At 39.8% G+C, this 25,177-nt stretch overlaps 1 protein-coding gene across 6 annotated transcripts in view; it reads right to left on the bottom strand.

The window, feature by feature from the left end:
• Positions 1-25,177, bottom strand: part of magi1b (membrane associated guanylate kinase, WW and PDZ domain containing 1b) — a 119,916-nt gene that overhangs the window by 27,994 nt on the left and 66,745 nt on the right. For 5 of the 6 annotated variants that reach the window (XM_026306907.1, XM_026306908.1, XM_026306910.1 and 2 more), the window contains exons 3-12: positions 20,695-20,814; positions 16,107-16,349; positions 13,163-13,388; positions 12,442-12,524; positions 11,759-11,794; positions 8,608-8,665; positions 7,575-7,708; positions 6,250-6,369; positions 3,838-4,023; positions 3,005-3,664 (exon numbers count right to left, since the gene is read on the bottom strand). In XM_026306907.1, the coding sequence (XP_026162692.1) occupies positions 3,005-3,664; positions 3,838-4,023; positions 6,250-6,369; positions 7,575-7,708; positions 8,608-8,665; positions 11,759-11,794; positions 12,442-12,524; positions 13,163-13,388; positions 16,107-16,349; positions 20,695-20,814 (1,866 nt within the window). The remainder of the gene's footprint in view (positions 1-3,004; positions 3,665-3,837; positions 4,024-6,249; positions 6,370-7,574; positions 7,709-8,607; positions 8,666-11,758; positions 11,795-12,441; positions 12,525-13,162; positions 13,389-16,106; positions 16,350-20,694; positions 20,815-25,177) is intronic. The other variant, XM_026306909.1, reaches the window with a different exon arrangement.

Here is a 25,177-nt window from a genome sequence, read left to right as displayed (position 1 = left end):
TATAGTCCTTAGTCACTGGCTCAGATCTTCATGTGTGTGAGTGGGTGTGACTCAACAAACTGGCACATGAGGAAGAAAAAAAGAAAAAGGGGATGCAAAGGTAGATTGCTACCAAATGACGCTATGCCAGAGTCTGTTTGTCTGGAGTCTAAATTGGATGTATGATTGTTGATGAATGAGATTGACTCAGTGTCTATATGCGTGGGTGTACAAGCACAAGCAGTGTCTTCTCAGGGAAGAAGAGATTTTAGATGGATGGAAGGAGAATGGGAGTACAACAGAGCATGAAAGAAAAAGATGTATGTGTACGATAAGCAAAACTGACATCAGGACCCCAATTAGAGGCTAGTGTGCTTTGCTGTGAGAGCAGTGGAGAGAGTAAGGATGGGGCAGTAATTAAGGCAGAATATGTAGAATCTAGTGTCTTGGTTTATGTTCTCATGAAAGTGACTGTGTGAATGCGTACATTAGCAATACATACAATGTGGATGATGAGGTGTGAGTGGGACAATAACACAAAAATTTTGAAAAGAAGTATACAAATTCACCATTCAACATGGGGCAATCTGAAGGACAGGGAATGCTTGGGAATTCAGTGAGAGGATGAAATACACACACACACACCATCAATAAAGCTTTGATGGGGCCATGGTATCTTTTTTTGTTATTTATTCACTTGCAGGGAACATCTAAAATGATTTATTTCTGTCTATTCTTCAAAATGACATATACGGGCTACCTGTCTTTTTATTTGCCCACGCTCTACATCGTATTGGCACTTCAACTGAGTTCAAATTAGTTAGGTTGTTGTGATGGCTCAATTTTAGGTTATTGGCTGGAAAAACAAGACATATGAAGGAATCATCCCTGGGGGTGTTTTCACTTTTACAGATGAAAAAAAATTGACCAACAGATTAATCAGTAATAGAAATGACTAAATGCACTAAATAGTTGCAGTCCTAGATCATTGTTAAATATTGTTAATATCTACAACAAAAAAAAAGATTCCCACACATGCTCTCCTGATGTTCAGATGATAGGCTAAGCTGGGTATTATTCAAAATATTTTAAATACTACTTTCAATATAATAGAGCTTTGATATTGATACCAAAACAATTTTTAATACCTGTGCTATGGACACATTTCAGTTTGTAGAAGAAATATGGTGGTCTGATACTGAGCCAGAGAAAACTAAAATTAAGTCACACACTGTACTACTCCAATTTGTACACTGGCTCTGTAATTGCTTGTGTCGTGATCAGGCTCTTCTGCAGAAGAGTTCTTTGAACATAAATGCAGTAGCCAGTACTTGGTACTTCAATGTGCAAATGGGAGACATGCAGTGAGCAGACTTTCATTCTGTTATTAATCTGCAAGAAGAACCAGATAAGTTGGTCCTGATATAACTCTGTAAATGGCATATTTCTTATATCTTCATGGGTCTGTATTTGTGCCTGATGACTATCAAAACCTACATATGATAAAGCCAACCAAGACAATGCTGGCTCAATTGAAATGTCCCATACATGTTATTCACATCCACACATTTGTGTTTTAGCTCCCCTATCAAGGTCATAGAGTGCCTGTATGTCTGTGCAATGCATTACAGGAGCATTTACAGAAGCCCAGGCCTTCTGTTTTATTGACAGCCCATTAAGCGCCTGAGGCCGTATCAATTTATGGGCTTGCGTACAGTGGCATCATGAAGAAATGCAGCTCATTAGCAAAAAACAGAGAGGAGGGGTATGGAATGATTTAGTCTGTGTATCTCTGGAGTGTGGGAGTGTGTCAAGAAGTGAAACAAAAAGTGTGACAGCTCAAACCAAGCTCGGAGATACAAGCTGAGACAAAGTCACATATAAAGGAAAAATACGACCAGAAACATACAGACTCAAAGTGAAAGTACAACGCGACTTGGCTGCCATACATCTGACCAATTTCCCTCGACACTTCTACTCACTTAACCCTACAGAGACAGCTGCATGGGTGCATACGCATATGCAAAAACCTTTTAGTTACTTGAATTAATAAGCACAAAAGCAAGCTATGAACAGTCTGACAGAGAAAATCTTCCAATTACTTGTATCTCACAGTGCGTTTACAGCACTGGAGTCTAATGGGGATTGGAGGAAAATACTGAAATTCAATCACTTCAGTTTTATTCTCCATTCACAGTTGCTTTGTTTCCATTTAACGTGTCTGAGACAGTGATTTTCAATCAGAAGCCTTAACAAAAGTCGGGTGGTGTAAGTTATCAGCATTCACATCCCAGTATACTGTTTTTGCACCAACTAACACAGAAAATGTATGTAACAGCAAAATGTCACAGACTTCTGCTCACAGAAAGTCAGAGGCCAGCAAAATTGGTGGCATCTTTAAAGCAACCTTAGCGCTGGAGAACACTAAAAGCCCAAAATAAATTAAGACATGTTTTCAAACAAATAAACAAAAGCACACAAAAACAGAAAGGAATACATACGAACTAAGGGAGAGAAAGAAGCTGAGTACAAGACAAACTAAAAAAAAAAAAAAAAAAAAAAGAGGAAAAATATTTAGTCAATAACTAAACCTGTGTTTCTCTTCTGTGTTTACCCTTCTTTTCATAGTTTGCTCCAGATTTCAAGTTTCCTTCTCTGTGCATTGTTTCCATTTCAGGACAGCATTATTGTTCCATCAAAGCCATTCAGGAAAAAAAAAATGCCTCACTAGCTCTTCCCACCTCACTTACAGCCATGTCCTTAAAAATTATTACATCTCTCTCTCTCTGAGGTTACTTCTATTTACATGAATAAATAAATGAGTGCCAATAAAATGACTCTGAGTGGGAAGAGCCTGTAAGACATGAGCCTATTATGTTTTGTCAACAGCATCAAGTTAATTCATGGCAAAGGTTTGCTGTGTACGGGCACAAAAATCATACTTCCAAATAACCAGACGTCATCCTCTAAACTTCATCATCATGATCTGCTCTCATAAGTTAAAATACAAATGACACCCACTCACCTCTCTGCACCAGCATGGTGACCTCGCTGCCTTTGGGACACTTGCTGAGCAGGTCGACCACCTGGTTGTGAGACATGCTCTGCACGTTTCTCTTGTTCACCTCCACAATTATGTCACCCTCCTTGAGGCCTCTGCAACGAGGGTAGTCCACGATCTGCTTCACTCTCTGCCCTCCACCACCAGGACTGTCGGCAATAGTGAACCCAAACCCTTTGTCTCCTTTCTCCATGTGTACAGTGATGAGCTCTGGTTGTGTGGCAATGGATGAGGCAAGGGTGACCACATCACTAGGGTAGGCGTGCTGTGAAGAGGTATCAGAAGCCACCTCAGCAGAGGGGCTGTGTGGTCGGGGGAGACCGTTGATGGGTGCCCCGCCATTAGTCGAGCCATTATTGTTGTTTTGACTGCCGTGGCTGGATGGCGAGTCGTAGCTGTTGGGGGCCTCCTGGCCATTGACAATGATGGGATCTTTGCTGTCAAGAATGGCCACTGAGGTAACCAGGCTGGTGTTGGGGTCATCAGGATCAAAGGGCAGTGGATAGCCACGACACAGCTCCAAGTTAACCATGGAGCCAATGGGGATCGTCTGGAAGATCTTCACAACTTGGGCATGGGTGTAGCCTAGCACACATGTGTCATTGACACTTACGATCACATCACCTTAAAGGTGGGGAAGAAGAAGATCTTAGTATACCTTCGTAAAGTAAAGCGTTCTTTGCAAATGTTCGACTAAGTGGACATAAGTCACAGCTATTTATACATATTGCAAGAATCAGCGGTCAGAAAATCAGATTACAGCAGCATTAATTCCATGATAAATTCAGTACACCAACCTGTCTCCATCTTGCCATCAAGGGCTGCAGGTCCATCTAGGACAAGGCTCTTTATCTGCAGGAACTCATCTGGCTCATCACCTCCAACAACAGTGAAGCCGAACCCACGATGACTCTTTTTCAGCTTGGTATTGATGAAAGTCCCCTTCAGCTCAGATCGGTTCCGAGTAAAGAAAGGCTTTCCTCCTGGAAACAAAAACACAGATAATACATTTTTAAGCCATTCTGATAGACAATTGATGAGGTACAGTAACACCACAAACAGAATTAAGCAGCTCCAGGGCTGGTGTGCATTAAACTGTTCTGGGTCTTGTGAAGTGACTCACAAAGGTATTTTCACTGGTGTGAAAACAGCTCAACACAACAATTTAACACTTATCACGAATCCACAAACACAAGCAATCTTTACTCTCTATAAGGTGCTGGCAGTTGCAGCCAAGAAAAATAAGTGGAGTGGATATAGGTCAACATTTGCATATCACCCAGAAACACATTGATCAGAATGGCGAGATTACTATAGTTGGGGATTAATTGGGTTAAAAGGGAATCTAAAACACAAGTGAGATTGTATACAAAATTGGAGTAAGCCCCAGAGTAAACTCCCCATCAATAGCAACCCAACCCAGGCAAAAGCGTAGTCCAAAACTATGCTCGAAAGGAATTCAGACAATGAGCAGGTAAGTCGTCAGTACTCCAAAAATGAAGGTGAAGCAGTTCGGACGATAAGAAAAAGTTTTAACATAGCTCAAATTAAAACAGCTTCTCAGCTTCTCAATTGGCTTATACATAGAGTGCTTTTTTATTACAATAGGAAGGTCTGAATTTAAATGTGTAACAGATTTTAAAGTTATGACATCAAATACATGTACCAGTGGCATCCCTGCTACACAGCAAAGATGGATAACAGGGTTCTGTCTTAATGAGCAGCTACAGAAAGAACAACCTCATCTTCCCAGAAGACATCTCTTTTATTCACTACCGGTTATGAAGATTTAATTAACACAGTTATCTCCATGAATCCTATTTCACAATGATCTTAAGTGATAGGAACTGCCCAAATGCTGCAATATATATCCAATTAATCAGTTGCCTATTTTTTTTCTCTAGTTCCTTCACTGTCTTTCTTTCTCAACCTCATTATCTGACATTAAAGATAAAATGAAAAACGATATGAGATGAAATCAGTTTAAACCAAAAAATGGAGGGAAGTATTTATCATCTTTGCTGTCGAGAAAGTGAGAAAGAGGGAACAGCAGCTGAATACAAGGGCAGTCTTGGTTCTAATTGTCTACTAATAGTGAAAATGAAAGCCTCATTAGTTGACATATTTCAGCTGAATGAATAAGGTTATGTTGGTAGAGGTGAATGAAAAGCAACCACATAACCAGTGGATGAATAGGGTACATATGGAGAACGGACTGTAGAGGAATGTGTTTTTAGTGACCAGCAGTACTACATCAGGTCATGGCAGTGCTACAGCTTATGTATTAAATGAAAAATGCATGACCATTGGTGTTTGTGGAGTTTTACGTTGTGTGTATGTTTGTGTACGTTTGTGTACAATGCCTTGACATAACATTTTTTTTTGGAGCATCTGTAACAAAACTGTGAGCTGAGATGGTGGCTTTATCCACAAGGGACCCAGAGATGTAAGATCAAACTAGGAAACAGGAGAAACATGAAAGAAGAGTTAGATAAAGAGATTTCACATGATGCTTTTCTCTGGAGGAATGTCAAGGCCTAGGACAGTATAAAATAAAATCAGAGAGGGCGGGAGGCAGGGAGAAACACAGACAGAACCAACAAATGAACCAAAGCAGAGAGTGGTGAAAAACGAGACAAGCCAGCGAGACGCCCAATGTAAGCGATACAATAAAGAGATCAATGAGGAAAAAGGAAAAGGTGGCTGACAGAGCAGCAAGGGAGAGTCAGAGGGGGAGAGAGGGTGAGGTAGTTAATTCTCTGCCATGGCTGTGCTAATTAGACAAACTGCTGGTGGGAGGCTGGTATAAAAAGGAGCTGGCAACCGTGAGAAGGAAGACACACAGTAATGGCTAGACACTGTGTCTGTAGGTGTGTGCATTGCTAAATGATGGGTGAAATCAGACCATTATTTGATCCAGAAAATAGAACAACATGACAGAGTTTCCATGAGAATCAGCATGTGGCCACAGTAAACACTGAGGGAACATATACATTAGATTAAACTATACTTGGCAGAAGCACATTCGGTGTGCCTTCATAAAAACACAGCCACTGGTGCTCTTGGAAAAATATGTATCAAAGGAGCTGACATTTATCTTACTTATAAGGAATATGTGATGAAGCTGACAAAGAAAGCTGCTTTAGGTGGTCAATTCATAACCCTTTCTCCATCATTAAACTCCTGTTTTCATGAGGTTTTACACTTACGTTTTTGTCCCATCGCGTTGGGCACTGTAGGTCCTGTCTGAGGGTCTCTGTAGGTTTCCTGGTGGTTGGCAGCATAGCTAGCTAGCGGGGCCCCTGCCAACGCTGAGTCCTCAATCCATTCTGCAACAGCAAGAGGCACAAATTCTCTAGATGGGGTCTATACAGATGCATAGCTTCCTTATTTGTGGGAGAAAAAAGGGCTCCAGGACAACATGGCCTACTGCGCTTAGTGTTTGGGACAAAGCCAGTTGGGTTCAGAAGAGGAATGTAAGTGAATAACGGCTAAAAATTCTATGTGAAAATAACATTTCCTGTTATGGAACCTGAAACTTCCCACAAGTGAATGAAAGTGGTTTAAAAACTATTAAACCTACAATATACTTTCACATCTCCCTATCGAGCAATAATGACATAATGTGTAAACCTAGGTTGAATTTGTTTCACACGCAATTAACTTTTTTTCATGAAGCTTTTAAAGCGGTTTTTCATCACACTACTGAATAAAAATGGGGGTGTGTGAAAACAGAGTGAGATATTTCTTCATAATGGCTAACTTCTTTGATTAATAGCCTCATTACAGCATCACAGTGCCAATAAGACTACAACCTTCATTAATATTCCTAACAGTCAAATGGAATCAATGCAGAGGTGAAAAATAAAAACAGGTAAAACCCCACCTGAAGTTATTGAACTTTTTGAGATCGATTGTGTTTTCAAAAGGGAGAAGGTAATTCAATGGAATTGAGTGATTTTTGTGGAATAAACTAAAAAAGGAGTGAGATAGGAGAGCTCCCATATGGGCTGGCCTGTGTTTACAATAAATCTCTCTGTGGAGTGCCCTCTGCACACATAAGGCTTAGATGGGAAGCAGCTAACAACAACTTACTGTAGCCTGAGTTTGGGCAGCTGTGTGAGAAGACATTTTGAAGAATGTTACATTGCTAGCCTTATTTTTGCTACTAAGTGACACAATTAGGAAGCGGTCTTGCTTTAGCTGGCAACTTCATTTGAAGCCAAACTTACCTGTCTTCACCTGGGTGAAAAGTTATTATCATTAACAACTGACAACTGAAGGCAATACACAAAACAGAAACTGACTTCAAAAGGCTGTGTGGTACAGCCGCAAATCATAGTTATGCCTTAATGGAAGGGCACTTAGCAAATCATAAGGCAGTAGCAGGCAACATCAAGTACAATTGCAGCAGCAATTTGTATAAAGACACACAATCTCACATGCACATATAGGCATGTATGCAGACAACTCATTCACTCACATGAATAGAAAGAAAGTAAATGATGCCCTTGGTCGGGGCTTGTGAACGAACCTCGGATGTAGCGCTCACCTTCAGGTGGCTGCTGGCTTTGGGGCTGAGGCTGCTGAGGCTGCTGCTGTTCCAGCTGCCTGCGCCTCTTAGCCTCCAGCACTGGATTCTCATACTGGGTCTTCCTGTTGATATGACTATGGGAGGATGAAAGGAGTGGATGGCAGTGAGGAGAGATGGACAGGGGGTATAAATAACAGGAAACAGAAAATAAGAATAGAAAACATGTAGGACAAGGAGTAATTATAAGCAGGAAAGTGAAGCACAACAGGGAGGGAAGTCAGACAGTGGAGTGGAAAAGGGTAATAGAGAGAGAGAGGTACAGTGAAAAAAGAGAGGGGAGAGGGAGGGAGGTGATACGCTTTGATTATACACAGTGACAGAATACACTTACAAGCATCCATACTTACAGAGGAAATGCTGTGCATGACACACATATCACTTACATCAGATAAATTCACAGAAACTGCACATTTTCACATCACAAACCAACCCTGGGATGTTTCCTACATTCCTAGCAACACTGAAAAATTACACCTCCAGCAAATGAAGAAAAAACATCAATAATGTAGATTAAAAAAATACTGCAGAGACAAAGCCACAGTCATGAGCACCCAGGTGCTGCTTTGAACAACAGGCATGAAATATATCTGCATTAATGCTTGGGCCCAGGGACTTTACAAATGATGAGATGCACACATTGACACACACAAGCAAACTTGCTGCATGTTCTCCCCAAATTGCAATGACACACACACACACACACACACACAGAATGTCCTACATTTTCCCTTCCATAAAACACCAAAATAGCTGAGTTCTGAATTCTGGCTATGAAGTCTGACAGCAGAACTGTACAAACAAAAGATCAGCTCCTGTTAACAGTGAGGTCAAGAGTTTCTTTTTGTTAGAAAGAAACCATTTCTATTTATGTGCAAGAAGAAAAATGCAAGAAGGTAATTTTTTTCCTGTTTCTGGATGTCTGTGTGCTGTGGCTTTGCATTTGCATGAGTGTTATATACCGTACGTCACTTACTCAACATAGTACACCCCATACACTGGATCGTCTATTTTCTCCCATCCTGGTGGAAGTTCTACAGAAAGAAAAAAAAAAAAGAGAGTGAGACAGAGGAAACAAGGAAAACTAAAAGCTGTGAAGTTTCTGGAGGCCATGTATTGAGCCATTACAGGCAAGACTAGTAGAGAGCTTTTGCCCTCTTTGTGTCTGCCTGCCAGTCACTCTGCAGGGCCAGAGTGATTCAATAGCTTCACAGGCTGTCTGGATGTCCCCCTCCCCTCTGTCCCCCTCGCACTACTAACATTTCCACACATCAGATAAGAACAGAGCAAGAGTCCCTTGGGCAGAGATGGATGGATGAAAGGAGGTGAAAGAAAGGAGTGGTGAAAGGGTCAGAGAGATGGAAAACAGGAAGGACAGAAAGTAAGAAAAAAGTAAAGGAGACTATATGAAAGTACACAAAAATGCTTGGTTTGAAAGGTTCTGAGTCCAACATTATGCAGGGAAATGTGAGAAAATTACAATGTTTTTTTGAAATGTTATGACCTACAACATTTTTTCTTTTCAAAGAATACAACACACACACATTTCTTATTAATTTAATCGTTAATTTTGTGAAAAGATACCTGTCCTTGGCCATACACACAAAGGTACTGCAGCTGTTTCTGTAAAGTGTCCTTCATTTTTTCTTTTTCTTTTTTTAAAAATATAAGTCAGTGTGGTTTCTGTGACTTTTCTGATTTAATGCAACCTGTACCACATCCTGCTTTGTAGACTTGACTGAAAATCTATTTAATTGAACTAAAAGCAGCTGTTAACTCAACGATGAAAGCACACAGGCACTTCTACAGAAATTAGAATTACTGTAATCAACGCTGATTTGGAAAAGTACAAGTATGACTGGACAAACTTCAGCAGCGTATAATTGCCCAATGGTGCAATTACTTTCTACAGTGTTTGCCAGAAAGAGTGACACCATTATCTCCAACTGGGCCATCTGATTCATTCTATAGTGTGATTTCTACAGCACTGATCACTGGCTGGCCTCCACATAGATAATGTCAGAAGCTTCTAATTGGCTACAGACACAGATGCGCCAATAACCATCTTGTGCGGATCAGTTTTACATATTATTACCCTCAGCCAATTATCAGCTTGTAGATGGTAATTACAATTACCAAACTTGGAGAGCCTCCCTCTGCTTTGCAATTAGGAAGTCCTTTCACTGGAGTGGAGTCAGCAGCAGATGCCACAAAAATATTAGATGAAAATGTTTAAATTGTCTGTATATGATACACACCTTACTACAGCGGATACTGTCGTTTGCAATACTGTCAGGGCAGGGAAAGTGATTTAGAGCAACCAGAGACAAATCTATAAGCACAGTTAAAAATGTAATGCCAGTAAACATCTTAAGCTACTATTATTTCATGTATGTCACCTGCTAAGGGCAGCTAATACAAAAGGCAATTGAGGCAAAAAAAAGAAGGGAGACAGACATGGTGATTTAGCGTTCATATAGTTTGAACTAATGCAAAATTAATAACAGCCCACCTCACCACAGGCAAATTTTTCATCACCTACTTGATTCCACACTGCACTAGATATGCTCCTTGAGGAGCACCTGTCTGTGTATTGAATCATGAGTGTGTGTATGAGGGGTCACTGAAAGGTTGTTTGGTGCTGCAACAATCTTAAGAGTATGTTCTATGTTTCAGTGTGTGGAAATGCAAACAAGACAGAAAGAGAGAAACCCATCAGTCATTACAACAGTCTTCCTGTTTGCACACCCTGCCTCAAAAATAGAACTTTTTTTTTTTGGTTCACCTGTATTGGTTCAATCTCATCAATAATTGTTATCGATCAGTACAATAATTATATCTCTGGTGTTCATTTAGTTGAGGGCTGATGATTATATCACAGCAACTATTTAAGGTTTAATAAAAAGAAATGCTGAAAAGATTGAAGCCTGATAGATGCCAAGTTACCTTCACATGATTTTTTTTCTGCATATATTTACTCTGTTTTTACACAGATTGCCTGTCTGGAGCTGGAATGTAGAGTGATATTTCTCTGTAGATGACCCTTTCACAGTACATTTGGTCATTTTACTCTGTTGTTATAATACATATTGATTACTGAAGCTTTAGCAGAAAATGAAAAATATACCTAATTGTAATACTTAACACTTTCTGTTGAGCACTTGATATAAACACAAGGGTATAATGAATTGATCAAACTCCCTAAACCTTTGGCTACTGAAAGCCTTTAAGATCTAATTTTAGAAACTAGAAAGTGACTACAAATCCTGCTAACAGAAGCAGCTTTTCATTTCAAATTTTACAAATGGATGAAAGAATAAATGCATGCATGCATTTATTCCTTCCACCCTGCATTTCAAAGCATTTTCAGGTCATGTCAAACCATGTTCATCATAAGGACTTGTACAATCAATCAGTTGTCTTGTCTGACAGAATGACATCATTCATTACCAGTGCATAACGGTGTAGAGCACAGTCTCTAGACATCATTTATCTGGCACAAGTGGCTGCTCTGCAGCATTTGATAGGCTAGTTAGTGCGCTGATGGGCCTCAGGAAAAGAGCCCTGTTGCTGTCTGGCTCAGACAGACACCCATTAAGAAATCATCATTATAATAATCTTCCTTGGATCAGCCCTCGTCTCTTATGTATGAAATGATGTTCTGGTGATGTGGGAATAATTTGTCTGTGTGTGGTATGTCTGTTTGGTTAGTGGCATGTGGGTAAGTTGACAGCTGTGTGTGAGACCGGTTTTCTGATCACATGAAGTATGGATTTGTCAGAGCCACTTACTGGGGGTCAGCAAGATAAAAGTCAAGACTCTGATAACATAAAGTCTCATTTCTTGATGATTAGAGTCAATGTCGATGGTATGAGCCACTGGTGATGGTGCTGTGCATGTGATTTGGTAGATATGAACTATTAACTGTTCATATTTTCACACAAAACATGACCACAATCATTTACCTCCTCATTTGAATCCCGGCTGAAATTCAGCTGAAATGATTTGTATTTCAACAGTGTGTTACCTTAAATATGTGCTAAACCAAGGCTACACTGTGCTAGGATGATGATGAAAATGTCGGTTTGAGAGATCAAATAGGGTGATGTAAACAACAAGGTACCAACCTAGGTCGTTGTCCAGCTCCTCTGTATGTACCCCTTCTGCTCAAAAGGACAGACAGCACAACATTGTTAAGGGGGAAAGAAAAGTGAAAGGTCACATATTTGTGATTATTAAATGTAATAATCTTGCCCCTGGGTGGCAAGAGTTACTCAAAGCCAGTTTTATCCAAACTGAATGCTAAGCTAGCAAAGAAACCATTTTGAATTGAAATGCTTTGATTATTGAATTTACGATTTCTTGTTATGCAGGTGTTTGCACGCCTTACTAGAGAATTATAAATATAACTGCTCAAATGAAATGATATCCTTATAAGAGCACTATGTATGTACGTGTGTCTTTATCCTGCACTGCAGTAGTCGTCAGGAAGGGCATTACTTATTTGCGCTAAGAGATGCGAATGATTCAGCCAGTTCATTGAAGCTGTGGGTCATGCTGTTCTGATAAACAAAGCAGAGCAGTGCCACAATTTTCTGTGACCGAACAGTGACACCTAAGGGCTTCTGGAAGAACTGCGACTTTGGCATACACACTTCAATTATGAAACACTAAATTTTCAGCCTGTACAGGGCTTGAGATTTAAGCTGCCTGATAAAATAATAATAATAATATTAAAAAGGGACATAATGTTTGTACATTTGTACAATGTTTGTAATGAATAGGTAATCATGCTCAAATATGGAAATACCATCGTCTTCACATTCTTCCAGGGGTTTCTGAGGCTTGTCCAGGCACCGAGGGTCTATCCAAGAAGTGGTCTTTGTATTGTGGCTAAACAGAACATGCAAACAACAAAAATCATCCACAGGTAATAGAAGTATGAAAAAGTCTGTATCTCCTCAAATCTAGCATGAAGAAAGAATGATTTGTACAATATAAGATATGTAGTACAATAATTAAATAAATATTTTATAATTTATCACAAACAGAGTGAGTGAACCTGAACAACCCAGAATAACAAAAATGGTGACACACTACAGACTTGACTCATTCAGTATTACAAATCTAGTAAAATACTGCTGCTATAAAATGTGCTGATTTATATCCCTAATGTTCTTTTTTTACTTCTATAAACTTTAGAACCTGTATGTAAAGTAACTGATCTTACTCTATCTTGAGTAATATTTTATTGATATAGGATTCCCTCATGTCTTTCAAAACTGTAACTACAACCTGCAGATGATAAAGTCAGGAAATGTTTGCTTCGCTTCTGCAGTAAGCTGAAACCTGATAATTCCACATCCAGATATTCATAGATATAAAGCATAAGCAGCTATGCATGTACTGTATATGGTGTATACAAAGGCATGTAAAAGACAGAAAATCCCCTCTATGAAACAGAAGAAACTAAACTAAAATGTGAACACCAACAAATTCTGTTGTGAGTGTATATATCCCAGGGTACTTACTCTATAAAATAGACCTCTCCGTTCTCGGTGTAGGCCATCTCCCAGTTGTCAGGCAGAGGTCCCAGTGGGTCCTCTGGGGGAGGATGGCTCAGGTGAGAGTGTGTCTGCTGAGTGCTCTCCGTGGTGGCCGGTGGTGAGGGGGTTGTCCCAATGTAGGACAGGTCACTCTGGCGGGGGGCAAAGGGGCGCACTGAGTGTTGAATTTCGTCTAATTCACTAGAATCTCCTGAAGGACCAAAAACAAACATAGCTTGTTGAAAAGGACAGCTGGTAATTCTTTAGAGAACAAAAAATTACTATGAAAGGAAGTGCCACAAGAGCAACTTCAAAACAAAACCAAAAATGGCTATTGCACAGAGAGCTCCCTGGATAATTTGAGTCTATTGTCAGTGAGCATAACATTGTCAAGAGTGGAATTCCACTGGACAGTGCACAAGATGTAGCCTGATTTCTCACATCAGGCAGGACTGTAGGAAGAAAAACATTCATGAGAAAAAGATGAAACAGAAGGTGCCAAGAAATTCAATTTTGATTTCTTTGTATTCTCTAAAATGTTTCAGAGTCTATATTAGTAAAAAAATAATTTCTACCTGTGCAGTCCAAATACTTCCAAGATAAGAGTAGTTCAAGAGTTTTTAGATAGCTTCATCAGGACACATTGAACCAAGGACTTCCAAGGACTCTCCAAAGCCTTGACCAAATCACACTACTTGAGACTTTACCCATTTATACTGAACTACTTCCAATAGAGTATTTACTTCAGTTAAGACTGCTGAGTGGGCAGTTCACACCTAGAACCATGGCCTCTGAAGTGCTATCACCTACCTTCCTGTTATCTCATTTTTCACACCCACGCTTGACTGGCACCCTCACAGTTCACACAATCCCAGACAGCAAATAAACAACTTTTGGTCCCACCTTCTAAAAACACAAGGCAGAAACAGCTTTAGGGCTGAGTCAACCTCTTCACAATGTCTACTGACCTACTAACACACTAGACTCTATCTACCTTGACTGTATCTGCCTGTGTCCATGCATCACAAGAGGAAATATCAAAAAATGAGCGAGAACAGTAAGTCATAAAACTGATAATCGTTACTAACAGATACTCTATAAAAAGCAGGGGTATCAGCATTATGAGTCCAATTCTTTGAAATTAATTAAATATTTTTATGTGAGTCACAAACATAAATACACTGAAAGGTACTGCTCACATCAATAAAAAGTACTTCAAATATGGAGGTTGTTCAGTCATTGATCCTCTACTTCTTGCAGCCAGATGGCACCATTTTACATTTTTGGATACATGGACACAGGCAGATGCAGTCAAACCCAGAGAGCCCTTACTCACCAATCAAAGAAGCATTTGTATTATGCAGTTCTCGCCCAACTGCTCTCTTTATCGCTCTGTCCACATCCTTTGTGCTTACTCCTGCTTCATCATTTTTAGAGCTTATCCTTTTTCACAAAATAAAAACACCACTGATGACTACCTCTCTCTCTGTCAGTCCTTTTCAGACTCGCCCACTTTCTCCCTCACAGCCACTCCCCTCTTTGTGTTTAATTTCCTTCTACCATCTCTCCACTTCCATATGCTCCCACTTCACCATCGCTGCTCACGTTCTCTTTTCTCTCCTTCCAAAAAGAGCTGCAGAAAATAGGATGTCATTCTAGTGTTATGTTACAAGCATGGACTCAGGTTGCTGTCAAAGACAGCTCTGCAAACAGAGGCTTGTATAATCACTGATTTCACGTCTATTTGTTTATAAGGTGTCCTCACGAGGAAGGTGCGAGTCCTGATGTCAGTTCCTCAAAACTAGGAGTCACATAGAACTACACTAGCAAAGGAGAAACCAAGTGTCCTGCAGATGGAGAAGGTAAAGCTAGCTGGCCTGCACACTGTGTGCATCACTGTCAAATGGGGTACTTTCATTTGGGTGCTGAATGTGCAAAGATGTTGCAAAAATGCACTGAATTTGATTTGGAGTATACTGACAGCCTTAGGCCCTGTTCTGGTCTACTGTTTTATATTGAAGCTAATTTAAATTGTGTTTTAATCAGTTTGAAACAGACTGTTATTTATACCTGGCTTCAGAATGCACTTCAACTGTGTCTTGAGTGACCACTTGTTATTGGATTTTATCTCCCCACTCTCTGAAACTGCTGAACTGAAAAAAGTGCATATCTGTATTCATCCAAACTGCTAGATGAGAGGCATGTGCAGTGTGTTTGGTGCTCTGACTTGTGCCACAAATCATCCAAGTGTTCAAGTTGACAGGATAATCAATTATCATTCACATTTCATTATACTGTTGCATAATCTAAGTGATCAATTCATATTGTATCTTCAGTGTACTTTGGATGCATTCACACATGTATTCACTTCATCAGGAATAATGAAGCCTATGAAGTCTATAGCCTCCATTGCTTTTTTTTTTTTTTTTGGTACCTGAGGGTATTTACATTAGAGGGATAAAATGTAGCTACTTAGAATTTCAGCTGCAAATGGGAGATCTGGGAGACACAGATCCTCACTATAGTCCCATATTTGTCAAAACCACAAAACACTGGGCCATATATTTCATGTAATGCAACTGTGTAGTGTCTTTTATTAGATCCTCTCAGACTCGTTAGAGTTTATGCCTTTAAAACTTTGTAAAAGCCGTTTTATGAGAACCTCCACAGACAAGCAGTTTTATAATACAAGATTGCTGTTACAGTTGAAAAGGAAAACATTACATGCTACAAGAGATGCAAGGAACAGAAAAGTTCATAGGATATCAATTTTTTGAGAGAGCAATCTCACATTTGCTTTCAAACTATTTACATTATATTAAAACCACATTACGGGAGAAACTGCCCAACAACCGAATGTGAATTCCTCACAGCATCGGCAAAGTCTCAACCTTCAAAGAGAACTTTTGCTAGTGACCCCAGTACATACCTGTAAAGCTACTGTTCATGTCAGGGAGGTCCTCGTCGTCCTCCTGCTGCTGTTCTCCAGGCACTATTCCAGCATTGTGCATGTCATTGTAGGACTTGGTGCGTAGGGGAGTGGAGTGCTGTGAGCCCGGCAGGCTACCACTGAGCCTGTCTGGCAGTGGGGCATCACCGCCGTTACCGCTACTGCTAATCACTTTCCCACCGGGGGGCTGCACCGGTGGCTTGGGTGTTCCATAATAGTTACCTAGGCAACAAAGAAGAAGGTAGGGAGGAGGAGATTTAAAAAATGCAGAGAAAAGAAGGGTATTTTAGTAGGAGAACAAGAGAGGAGAGGTCAAAGAGGGTTTTTTTTGTGTTTTAGTGGGTGTTTAGTCCTAGGCTTTGTATAGAAATAGGCTGGATTTGTCTTCATGTGAATCGCTGAAGCAAAACTAAAGCTCTGGCTTGCATGGCCCAAATAATGTTCAGAAACTTTGCCACTTTAACTTGCTTAAAACTAATGAATATTTTACTCCATAATATTTCTTGCATTACTTGACACCATTTACCGAAGGAATTTGCAGCCAAATTTCTTTTCAGTGCCCATTCCACATTTCAGCCAAACTAACCATTTCAAAGGAAAAAAAAAAAACCAAGCATGCTAAACTAATTTGTTTTTCCACATATCTGAGTTATTTTTTCATAAGTAAGACAGGACAAGCCTGCAGAGGTGGTGAAAGCCAGAACACACAGTCAACATCTTAATAAGGCAGAATACATTACACAATTATAAAAGAGAACAAATATTTCACTCTATGTGGCAAAACCATGATTAAAAAAGATACACCAGCAAAGCAATCTGTAATTTACATTTGACATTAGCAGATGCCAAAATCAGTCGGAATGTTCAGCATAGTTCCTATAATCTCATCTAGCCTAAATGTTTTAACAGGGAGAGTTTAAGAGTTTTAACACCACAGAAGAATGTTATACCAAGCTGGTATGACATTCTGTATCATCTCAACTAATTTAAAATTTCTAATTGTTGTTGTGAGCTATAATTGAAATACCAACCATTTGTCTTTTAGACAGGTGAGTCAGACCCCTTCTTTCCCACTATTTGTTGTTTTAGTGAACATACACAATAGGAAGCCAATGCTGCACTTGGTTGCTGCAGAATATATTGAAATTGTAAGATGAGTGTGATTTTCTGATCTAACAAAATTAGAAATACAACAGTCAGCCTAGCTTCTCCTGTTTTACATGTTAAAAATGTTACTTTGTTTTCAGCTTTGTTGTTGTGCAGCTTGGTATGACCTCCCTCCTATAACAGCAGCTTTTCACACCATCTTCAAGTTTTGTTGGCTAGAAACTTGGCAGTTGCTAATTAAAACATGCACATGTGAAGGTCTGATTTTTGTGTCTTCACTGGATTGCTAGTTACCAGTTGAAGTCCATTAGCATTGTTTGCTTGCCCTGGGTTGCAAAATCTATTGTTATGGAACAGTGACCAAGCTGAGCGGACACTGCAGCCATTTAATTAAACCTTATCTGCCTAAATGGACATACTAATAGTGGTAATGTCCTACTAACTAATAGCAGTAGGACTCTATGAGTACTGTCATATACTGAAGTCTTCATGAGTCTGCATTTGTATGATGTGTCAAAGAGGGACAGGACAGAAGGACAGAGACGTGTGGGAACAAACAAATGCTCTTCAGTGTGGCCAAGATCAAGGAGATGGTTTTTGACTCCAGGAGCCTAGGCTAAACACAATTCTCATTCTCAGAGAAGAGGTGGAGGTGTTGGAGAACTACAGATACCTTGGAGTCCACCTTGACAACATACTGGACCAAAAAAGTAATTGAGACTGTCTACAGAAGGGGCAGAGCACATTGTAGTTCTTGGAAAAAGCTCAGGTCATTTAATGAGTGCAGAAAGATTTTCAATTTACCAGTCTGCTGTGGTCAATACAATATTCTTGGCTGCTATCAGCTGGATCAGCAGCGTCACAGCCGGGGACAGCAACAAACTGAACAAACTAATCAGGAAGGAATCAGGAAGGCTAGCTCTGTGCTGTGGATTTCTCTGGAGCCTCTGGAGGTTGTGGTGAGGAGGATGCTTAAAAATGGATAGACATGAAAAATCTTGCATCCCTTCCATTACCAACTAGTCAAAACAGTGGAGCACCTTCAGTCAGAGACTTCTACAGCTTCATCGCAACAAAGGACACCTCCAGAAACCTATCCCGCTGCCTGCCAGCCTGTGTTGTGACAGGAATTTCCTATAGCAATATTGGGGCTGTCAAAATTAACGCGTTAATGCAAACTCATTTTAACGGCACTAATTTTATGAACACGCGATTAACACAGCGTGCATTTCCTGTTTGACCTGTGGCATAGCCTGTAGTAGGAGAAATCAAAAATGCAGCCATAGGCAGTAAAGAGTGCAGCAGCAAACAGAAATGGAGAAAGAAAAAGGTCTTCTGAACAGTCTGACGGTTCTGTCGACAAGACAAAAGTTGTTACGTTTATTGTCAATGTGAATTAAGTTGGCTTGTCTATTTGAGCAACTGGCTCAGTGCAAAGAAAGAGAAATATGGGAACTTGTGTTTTTTCTATGTTCTTTTTTTCCATGTGTTTAATAGACATGAACAAGTTCTTTGAAAAACATCTGCAACATCTACCGTCTTTGAAACATGTCTATGTTCTATATGCTGAGAGTTTATGGTGGTTTCACTAATAATAAAATCACTAATAATAAAACACACATTTGCATAAAGCATCCATGTTAATTAGAGTATTAAAAACTTAAAGTATCCATTTAAGGTACATTTAGAACAGCTAAACATGTGTGATTAAGTTGTGATTCTCACGAGTTAATCATAATCACAATTAAATATTTTAATCAATTGACAGCCCTAAGCAATATATTTATTATAGTGTAACATTGTATATTGGTTATTTACAGTATGGATTAGTCCAAGTCTATTTTAAGTTTCTTAATTTATGTTTTTAAATTTATGTTTTACTTTATAGTCCAGTTTATAATTTAGCCTGTAATTGTAATTGCATATACCTTATTTTTGGTTCTGTGAATTTTTGAAGTGGCTGCCTTGGGGATAATAAAATACTCTCTCGTCAAGTCAAATCAAACAGTATTTACTATGTTAAATTCAAAGTAAATTACAGACTAAAGAAAATGAGGACGAAAATTTTTATGTCAAACAATAAAATGAAATTAATTTGACCAAAAATTAGATCAAATAAATAGGATATACTGGATGAAACATGTAAGAATAAATGACATAGAATAATAATAATAATACAGAATAACTAACAATAATAGAGTAAATAATGTTTTAATGAAAAGCCAAAGGAAAGAAAGTTTAGGTTTAACACTTTCAGCTGCTCTCATGGGCAGACTGGTCAAACATTTTGGAGCAGGAAAAATAGAAGCTGCCCAATAAAAGTTTTTCTCCTGCACTGTGGAACAACTAAAACATTAGTGCCAGAGGCTGTAATGTTCATACACTGGAAACATTTCAGATAAGTAGGCTGGTGAAAGACCAGGAAGTGTTTTAAAACCCAGTTGAAGACATTAAAATCAATACAGAAACTGAAATGTAATGACTTTCAAGAGGTGTAATATCCTGGTCAGTAGTCAGGCAGCTGTAACTGATTTAGAACTGTTTTTGGTGGAACAAAAAGGATGGCATTACAATGGTCCAGTCTGCTGGATATAAAAGTATTAATCTCTCTGTGTCACTCTCTCACTCTGTCTCTATCTGTTCTGGTTCGGGCGTGCCACCTGCAGAATTGTTGTGCACTGTATGTGACACACACTTTATGCCACACACCACGAGGTGGATGGGAAGATCTCTCAGGCTGTCACTCCAAACTTTGTTTCAGCCGCTGAAGTCTGCAGTGTAGCTTTCTTTTCATTTTTCACTTTTCACTTGTGTTACACTAGGAGTTATAGTTTAGTGTGAACATAAATGTTCGTACTTTTTCAGTGGTACAAAATTGTCTTCAACTGAGTCAAGAGTGCCATTTAAAGCTAGCGACTACTCAACAAAATGACTAAATATACGCATATAAGTCGCAGGACAAGCCAGAGGAGTAAAAAAAAGTGTGACTTATAGTCCAGAAAATATTGTACTTTTTCAACAATCCCCTGAGAAAGGAGGTAAATATGTAACTGTGGGCTATCTGACCTACATTTAGGGTGAACAGATTGAGGGCAAATGTAGTGGCAAATCCAAAGAGCAGGAGAGTATGAGCATTCCCCGTTTGAGAAAAATCTATAAGTACAACTGCGATCTTTCTCACTGGATTCTGATATATTGAGTGGATCATCTGTTGAGACATTTAGTGCAATACTAAGTGCAGTAATACCAAATACTGACATTTCATGGTCGAAGCTCACACATAAGAAAGCAAGAAACAGCAGACTAGACAGACACATTGGGCTAATTCAACCACAGATGATTCCTCCATATCTCCAGGTATGAGACAATCTGTAGGGGTCTGTTCTCTTTAGTTCACAATGTCCAGTAAGTAAAATTAGACTACAATAAGTACTTTTTTGTGTGTTTGTTTTTAATTTACCTTCATATGTTCCTATTTCCAACAGGGTCCCACTCTTCTCTAATTCCAGGAAGTCTTCCACTGAGAGGAAGTTGTAGTCCACACCAGGAACTTCTCCTTCACGTGGGGCACGGGTTGTACCTGGACACCAAAGACAAAGTGAGATTTGTTAAAGTCTCAAAGTTGTTTGTTATAAAACACTGTCTGAAAACCGGTTTAGCAGCCATTTTCTTCTTATATAATTTAACAAGCCTTTCCAAATGTCAAGGTTTTAATATAAATATGACAGGGGATGTACAGTGTCTGGTAGAAAGTTTTTACAGTGATAGATGTAGTATTGGTAGATAAAAATCACACATAACTTGATATAAACATTGCTGAACAACAGTCACTCTACTGTGATAGCAGATGCCAAAAGGGAGATGATTGTTTGCGATGATCTTCCTTCACACTGAGGTAGAGTGTGAGATATCACAATAGCACCTTAGTGGGATCCTACCATATGTGGGGAGAGTGGGGGGAGTGGTGGTAGTGTGTGTGCGTGTGTGTGTGTGTGTGTGTGCGTGTGTGTGTGTGTGTGTGTGTTGTTTGGCATTTAGCCGGTGAGATTTGAGCACTCCTTGTTAATGGCTGCTGACAGTTGGCCAGTGTGGCCTCAATGTTAAACTGCTTACAGCTGAGACAATAGTGAGATGGCACCACTGCAAACTGAGTGTAAAAGTCACACTACTGACTAGTTGCTAGTTGTCTCCTCTACTTCACACTAAGCAACTACAAACAGACAACTTTAAAACTGAAAACAGGTGGACTGCATTCATGGAAAAATAAATTTCTGTTTGGCTTGTCCTGACAGGCGTCTGTTGGGCAGAGGTCTTCTTTGCTTCCACCTCTCACCTTCCCACTTTTGATCTGTTTGTCTTATCTCCTGATCATTCTTTTTCCGCTGGTTTGGTAAGCAATAAGCTGGTAAAAATAGATGTGTGGATAGAGGTAGAGACACCCACTGCAGCCACATTCACTGACACTGGTGATACATCACAGATGTGAGGATCCTAAATCAAGGAAGCATGCATTACACACATGCAGGAATAAAATAGCCTGCATGTAGAGAGACGAGCATGTTATCTATTTCTGCCAACCAACAAACTCTTACACAAGACATTCTTGACATGTATCTGTTTGATTACCCAGCTGTCACAACTGAGGCATGTTATCTTTCTTAAGGGTGACTGTAGGGGAAGCACTCAAAAGGGGGAACTCTTCCTGTGCACCACTAGCTTTCATAGCTCACACTTCCAAAACACCACTATTTGTGACTGTAGTCTCAAGGAGCAACAGAAATTGACTTAAATTCAAACTGCTGATGTCTATCAAACAAGCTGCAGCAGTTCACATCTTTTTTTTTTTTTTTTTTTAAAAACAGAACGTCAACTTTAGTGAGAGTCCTCAGACGAGTCACAGCGTTCAGCCAACTGTCAGTTCATTTCCCATACAAAAATGGCCATTGATTCGACTCCAGTTAGACACTGCTGCTCTTAGAAAACCAAATAGGAAGTGGAATTGTGACCAGAGTTTCAAATGGGGCAGAGAAGCAGAGCATTGGCTTAGGCCCAGGGAAAGGCATGGTCATTGCTATAGGCCTAATTAATGCAATACCCCCTCCTTACAAAAGCTCCATTGACCAAGCTGTGAAATAGAGTGACAAGGAAAGATAGGTTTGGACTGAGAGCCATACATACAGATTCCTGACTGAGTTGGGATTGGATGAGTCGAATGCCAACTTTTCCAGATGCTGACCTCCGAATGTAGAAAAAGATAGAAAGAAGTGAGACTACTAAAGTAGAGGTAGCATACTCTACCTATTGGAACATACAACGATGCCTTCGAATTTTGCTGTGAGGATGTTCTGGTGCTGGCTGGATTGTGGTTTAACGGGTGAGGAATTATCATTAGCATTTCAAGAAGCTGATCAAGGAAAGCAAGTGCTGAGATATTGATAGTTGTGCTGTAGCATGGGGAGCTCAGAACCACTACTGCTGCATAAAAATACATGAACGAGAATAAAACAAAGGAAAGGAAAGAAAAAGTATTTTCTGTGGTTTGATTTGAGGTGTGCCAGGGACAATGCAGGAAGGAAAGGAAAGAGCGAGACAGAAATGCAAGTAAGCTTCTTGAGTAAATTTGTGTCAAGGATTGCATTGTCATTAGTGGACAATCTCCTGTGGCTTCATAACTCCCTCATTAATGCCATAACAGAAATGTGAAGTATTAGAGAGGTGTGGATGCATGTGAAAAAATCTGGGTGTGGGACAGATGTCGACAGTAAAGAGAAATGGAGAAAAATGAAAGAGAGAGAGAAACAGACAGACATTAAAAATGGCCACACTTAGAGATACTGCTATGATCTTGACACTAATCCTAAGATGAACCAAGCACAGTAAATTAAAGTAAGCTCAGTAAACTCAATGCTCATTCCTGTATGATACAAGGCAGAACCAGAACAATGGCTGACATTGCTTCCCTGATAGATCAGACTGTTGAAGTTTCCCATGATTATTTAAAATCAATCTTTATGGCTAACTTTGTGTATGTTCTGCAAAAAAACAAAAAGCATTCTTCTCACAACTGTCATCTTTTTCTATTACAAACATGTAGAGCATATCGTCAAGACTTGTGACTTCATGTGTCACAAAACATGAAAAATTAAATTTGAAAACAATGAGTTGCAATAAGCTTGCAAAGTGGCTAAACTCATGGCCATGAGAGGTTAATTAATCATTATAGATTTAAAGACTGCTAAACTAAATGTATGATAACATTTCTCCTTTTTCTTAAATCACAGTGCATTTCTCAACAATCTCACCATGAAACCAATCCATCCATACATCATCCACACTGCTAATCCTGCAGAGGGTGTCAAAGGGGCCAGAATTAATCCCAGCTGACACTGGGCAAGGGGTGGGGTACATCTCAGACAGATCCCCAGTCTATCAGAGGGCTGACAAACAGGAGGAAGCTGGAGTACAAAATCCATACAGACAGGGAGAAAATGCAAACTCCACTAGGAAAGGCCCCAAATGGCTTCAGGCTCAAACCCAGAACCTTCTTGCTCTGTGGCAACAACACTAACTACTGCTGGACTATGCCACATCCACAACAACAATATTGCACTAAAAGCAGCAAAACCTCAATGAAAAACAAACAAATGACAAATGTAGTTCTTGTGGGAAGGTTTTATATTGTTATTGTTTGTATTAGATCACATTGTACCATCCAGATGTTCATGTTATTGAGCAGTTGTGCAAATGATTGCTACTAAACAATTAGCCTAATAGTACTCTCTATTGAGGAGCTGTGTGTTAGGGTGCATAACATTTACTTGATCTGAGCACTTAAAATTTGGGGTGTGATGAAGCAGGTGCCTATATCACAGACCAGAGGACTGTTAGGTTGAACGCTCAAAATACCAGAACACTACAAGAGACACATCAACATTAGTTCTAAGTCTGCATTTATTCTCAAGAATTATTTATATGAACATAAAGCCTGGTGCTGCTTCTTAAGTGCATGGATGGCTTACAAAATTTCCTATGATACAAAATTTTCGATGATGCTGAATGAAATTTGTGCGTTTGTGTTTTCATGTTTGCCCTGTCCCTCTCTCTCTATATCTATTTTTGTATAGTCCCTTCACATAGACGAGAAAGGGCACAATTCTGAGCCACCATTTCCCTCTGGCAATCCAGCAGAGTGTTGACTCAAGATACCAGCAGTCATGGATGAGTCTTATGGTTTGTGTGTGTGTGTGTGTGTGTGTGTGTGTGTGTGTGTGTGTGTGTGTGTGTGTGTGTGTGTGTGTGTGTGTGTGTGTGTGTGTGAATGCCAAAAGGCCCTTGCAGACTTTCTTTGGCTTATATGGTACAAAGGGCTGAAAAGGAAATGCCTCTTGTTACAATCAGCATCTGTTCCTCCCCTACCATCCAGCACCCACATGTGAACACACAAGCACACACACTTGGTCACTGACAGTCGGGAGGAGGTACATGGCCACCAAATGGCTCGGTCTGGGGCTAAGCAGGAGCTGTGGGTGGAGGTAATCACTTAATGGAGTTTTATGCACCCGTCTCATCTGCAATACGCACACAGCCACATTTTCATTACCATAACAGCCACAGTGGGAGCATTGTTCTGTCTAGGCTGTGAACCACCTATGGTGCCCAGATTAGACCCCCACAATGAGGACAGCAAGTCAGAGTTCACTGTATCTACAGTTATTCAGCTCGGAGTAACCTTGTTATAGTCAGCCCTGTGCCAACTGGCAACACACTGGGTATTTTCACACAGTAGTATCGCAAAATAACTCAAAGTGCTGCGTTGTTTTGGGTGTGTTGCTGCAGGGAACAAGTAAAAATAAATATCAACCAGGAAGTTCAGTTTGAAGGCTTACCAAGGCAGCAATCCCTTTCTCCTCGGTACAATGCTACAAGTGCTATACATGCTTCAG

This window comes from Mastacembelus armatus, chromosome 5 (genome assembly GCF_900324485.2).
Source record: "Mastacembelus armatus chromosome 5, fMasArm1.2, whole genome shotgun sequence".
NCBI lineage: Eukaryota > Metazoa > Chordata > Actinopteri > Synbranchiformes > Mastacembelidae > Mastacembelus > Mastacembelus armatus.
This window is presented reverse-complemented; position numbering and strand designations above follow the sequence as displayed.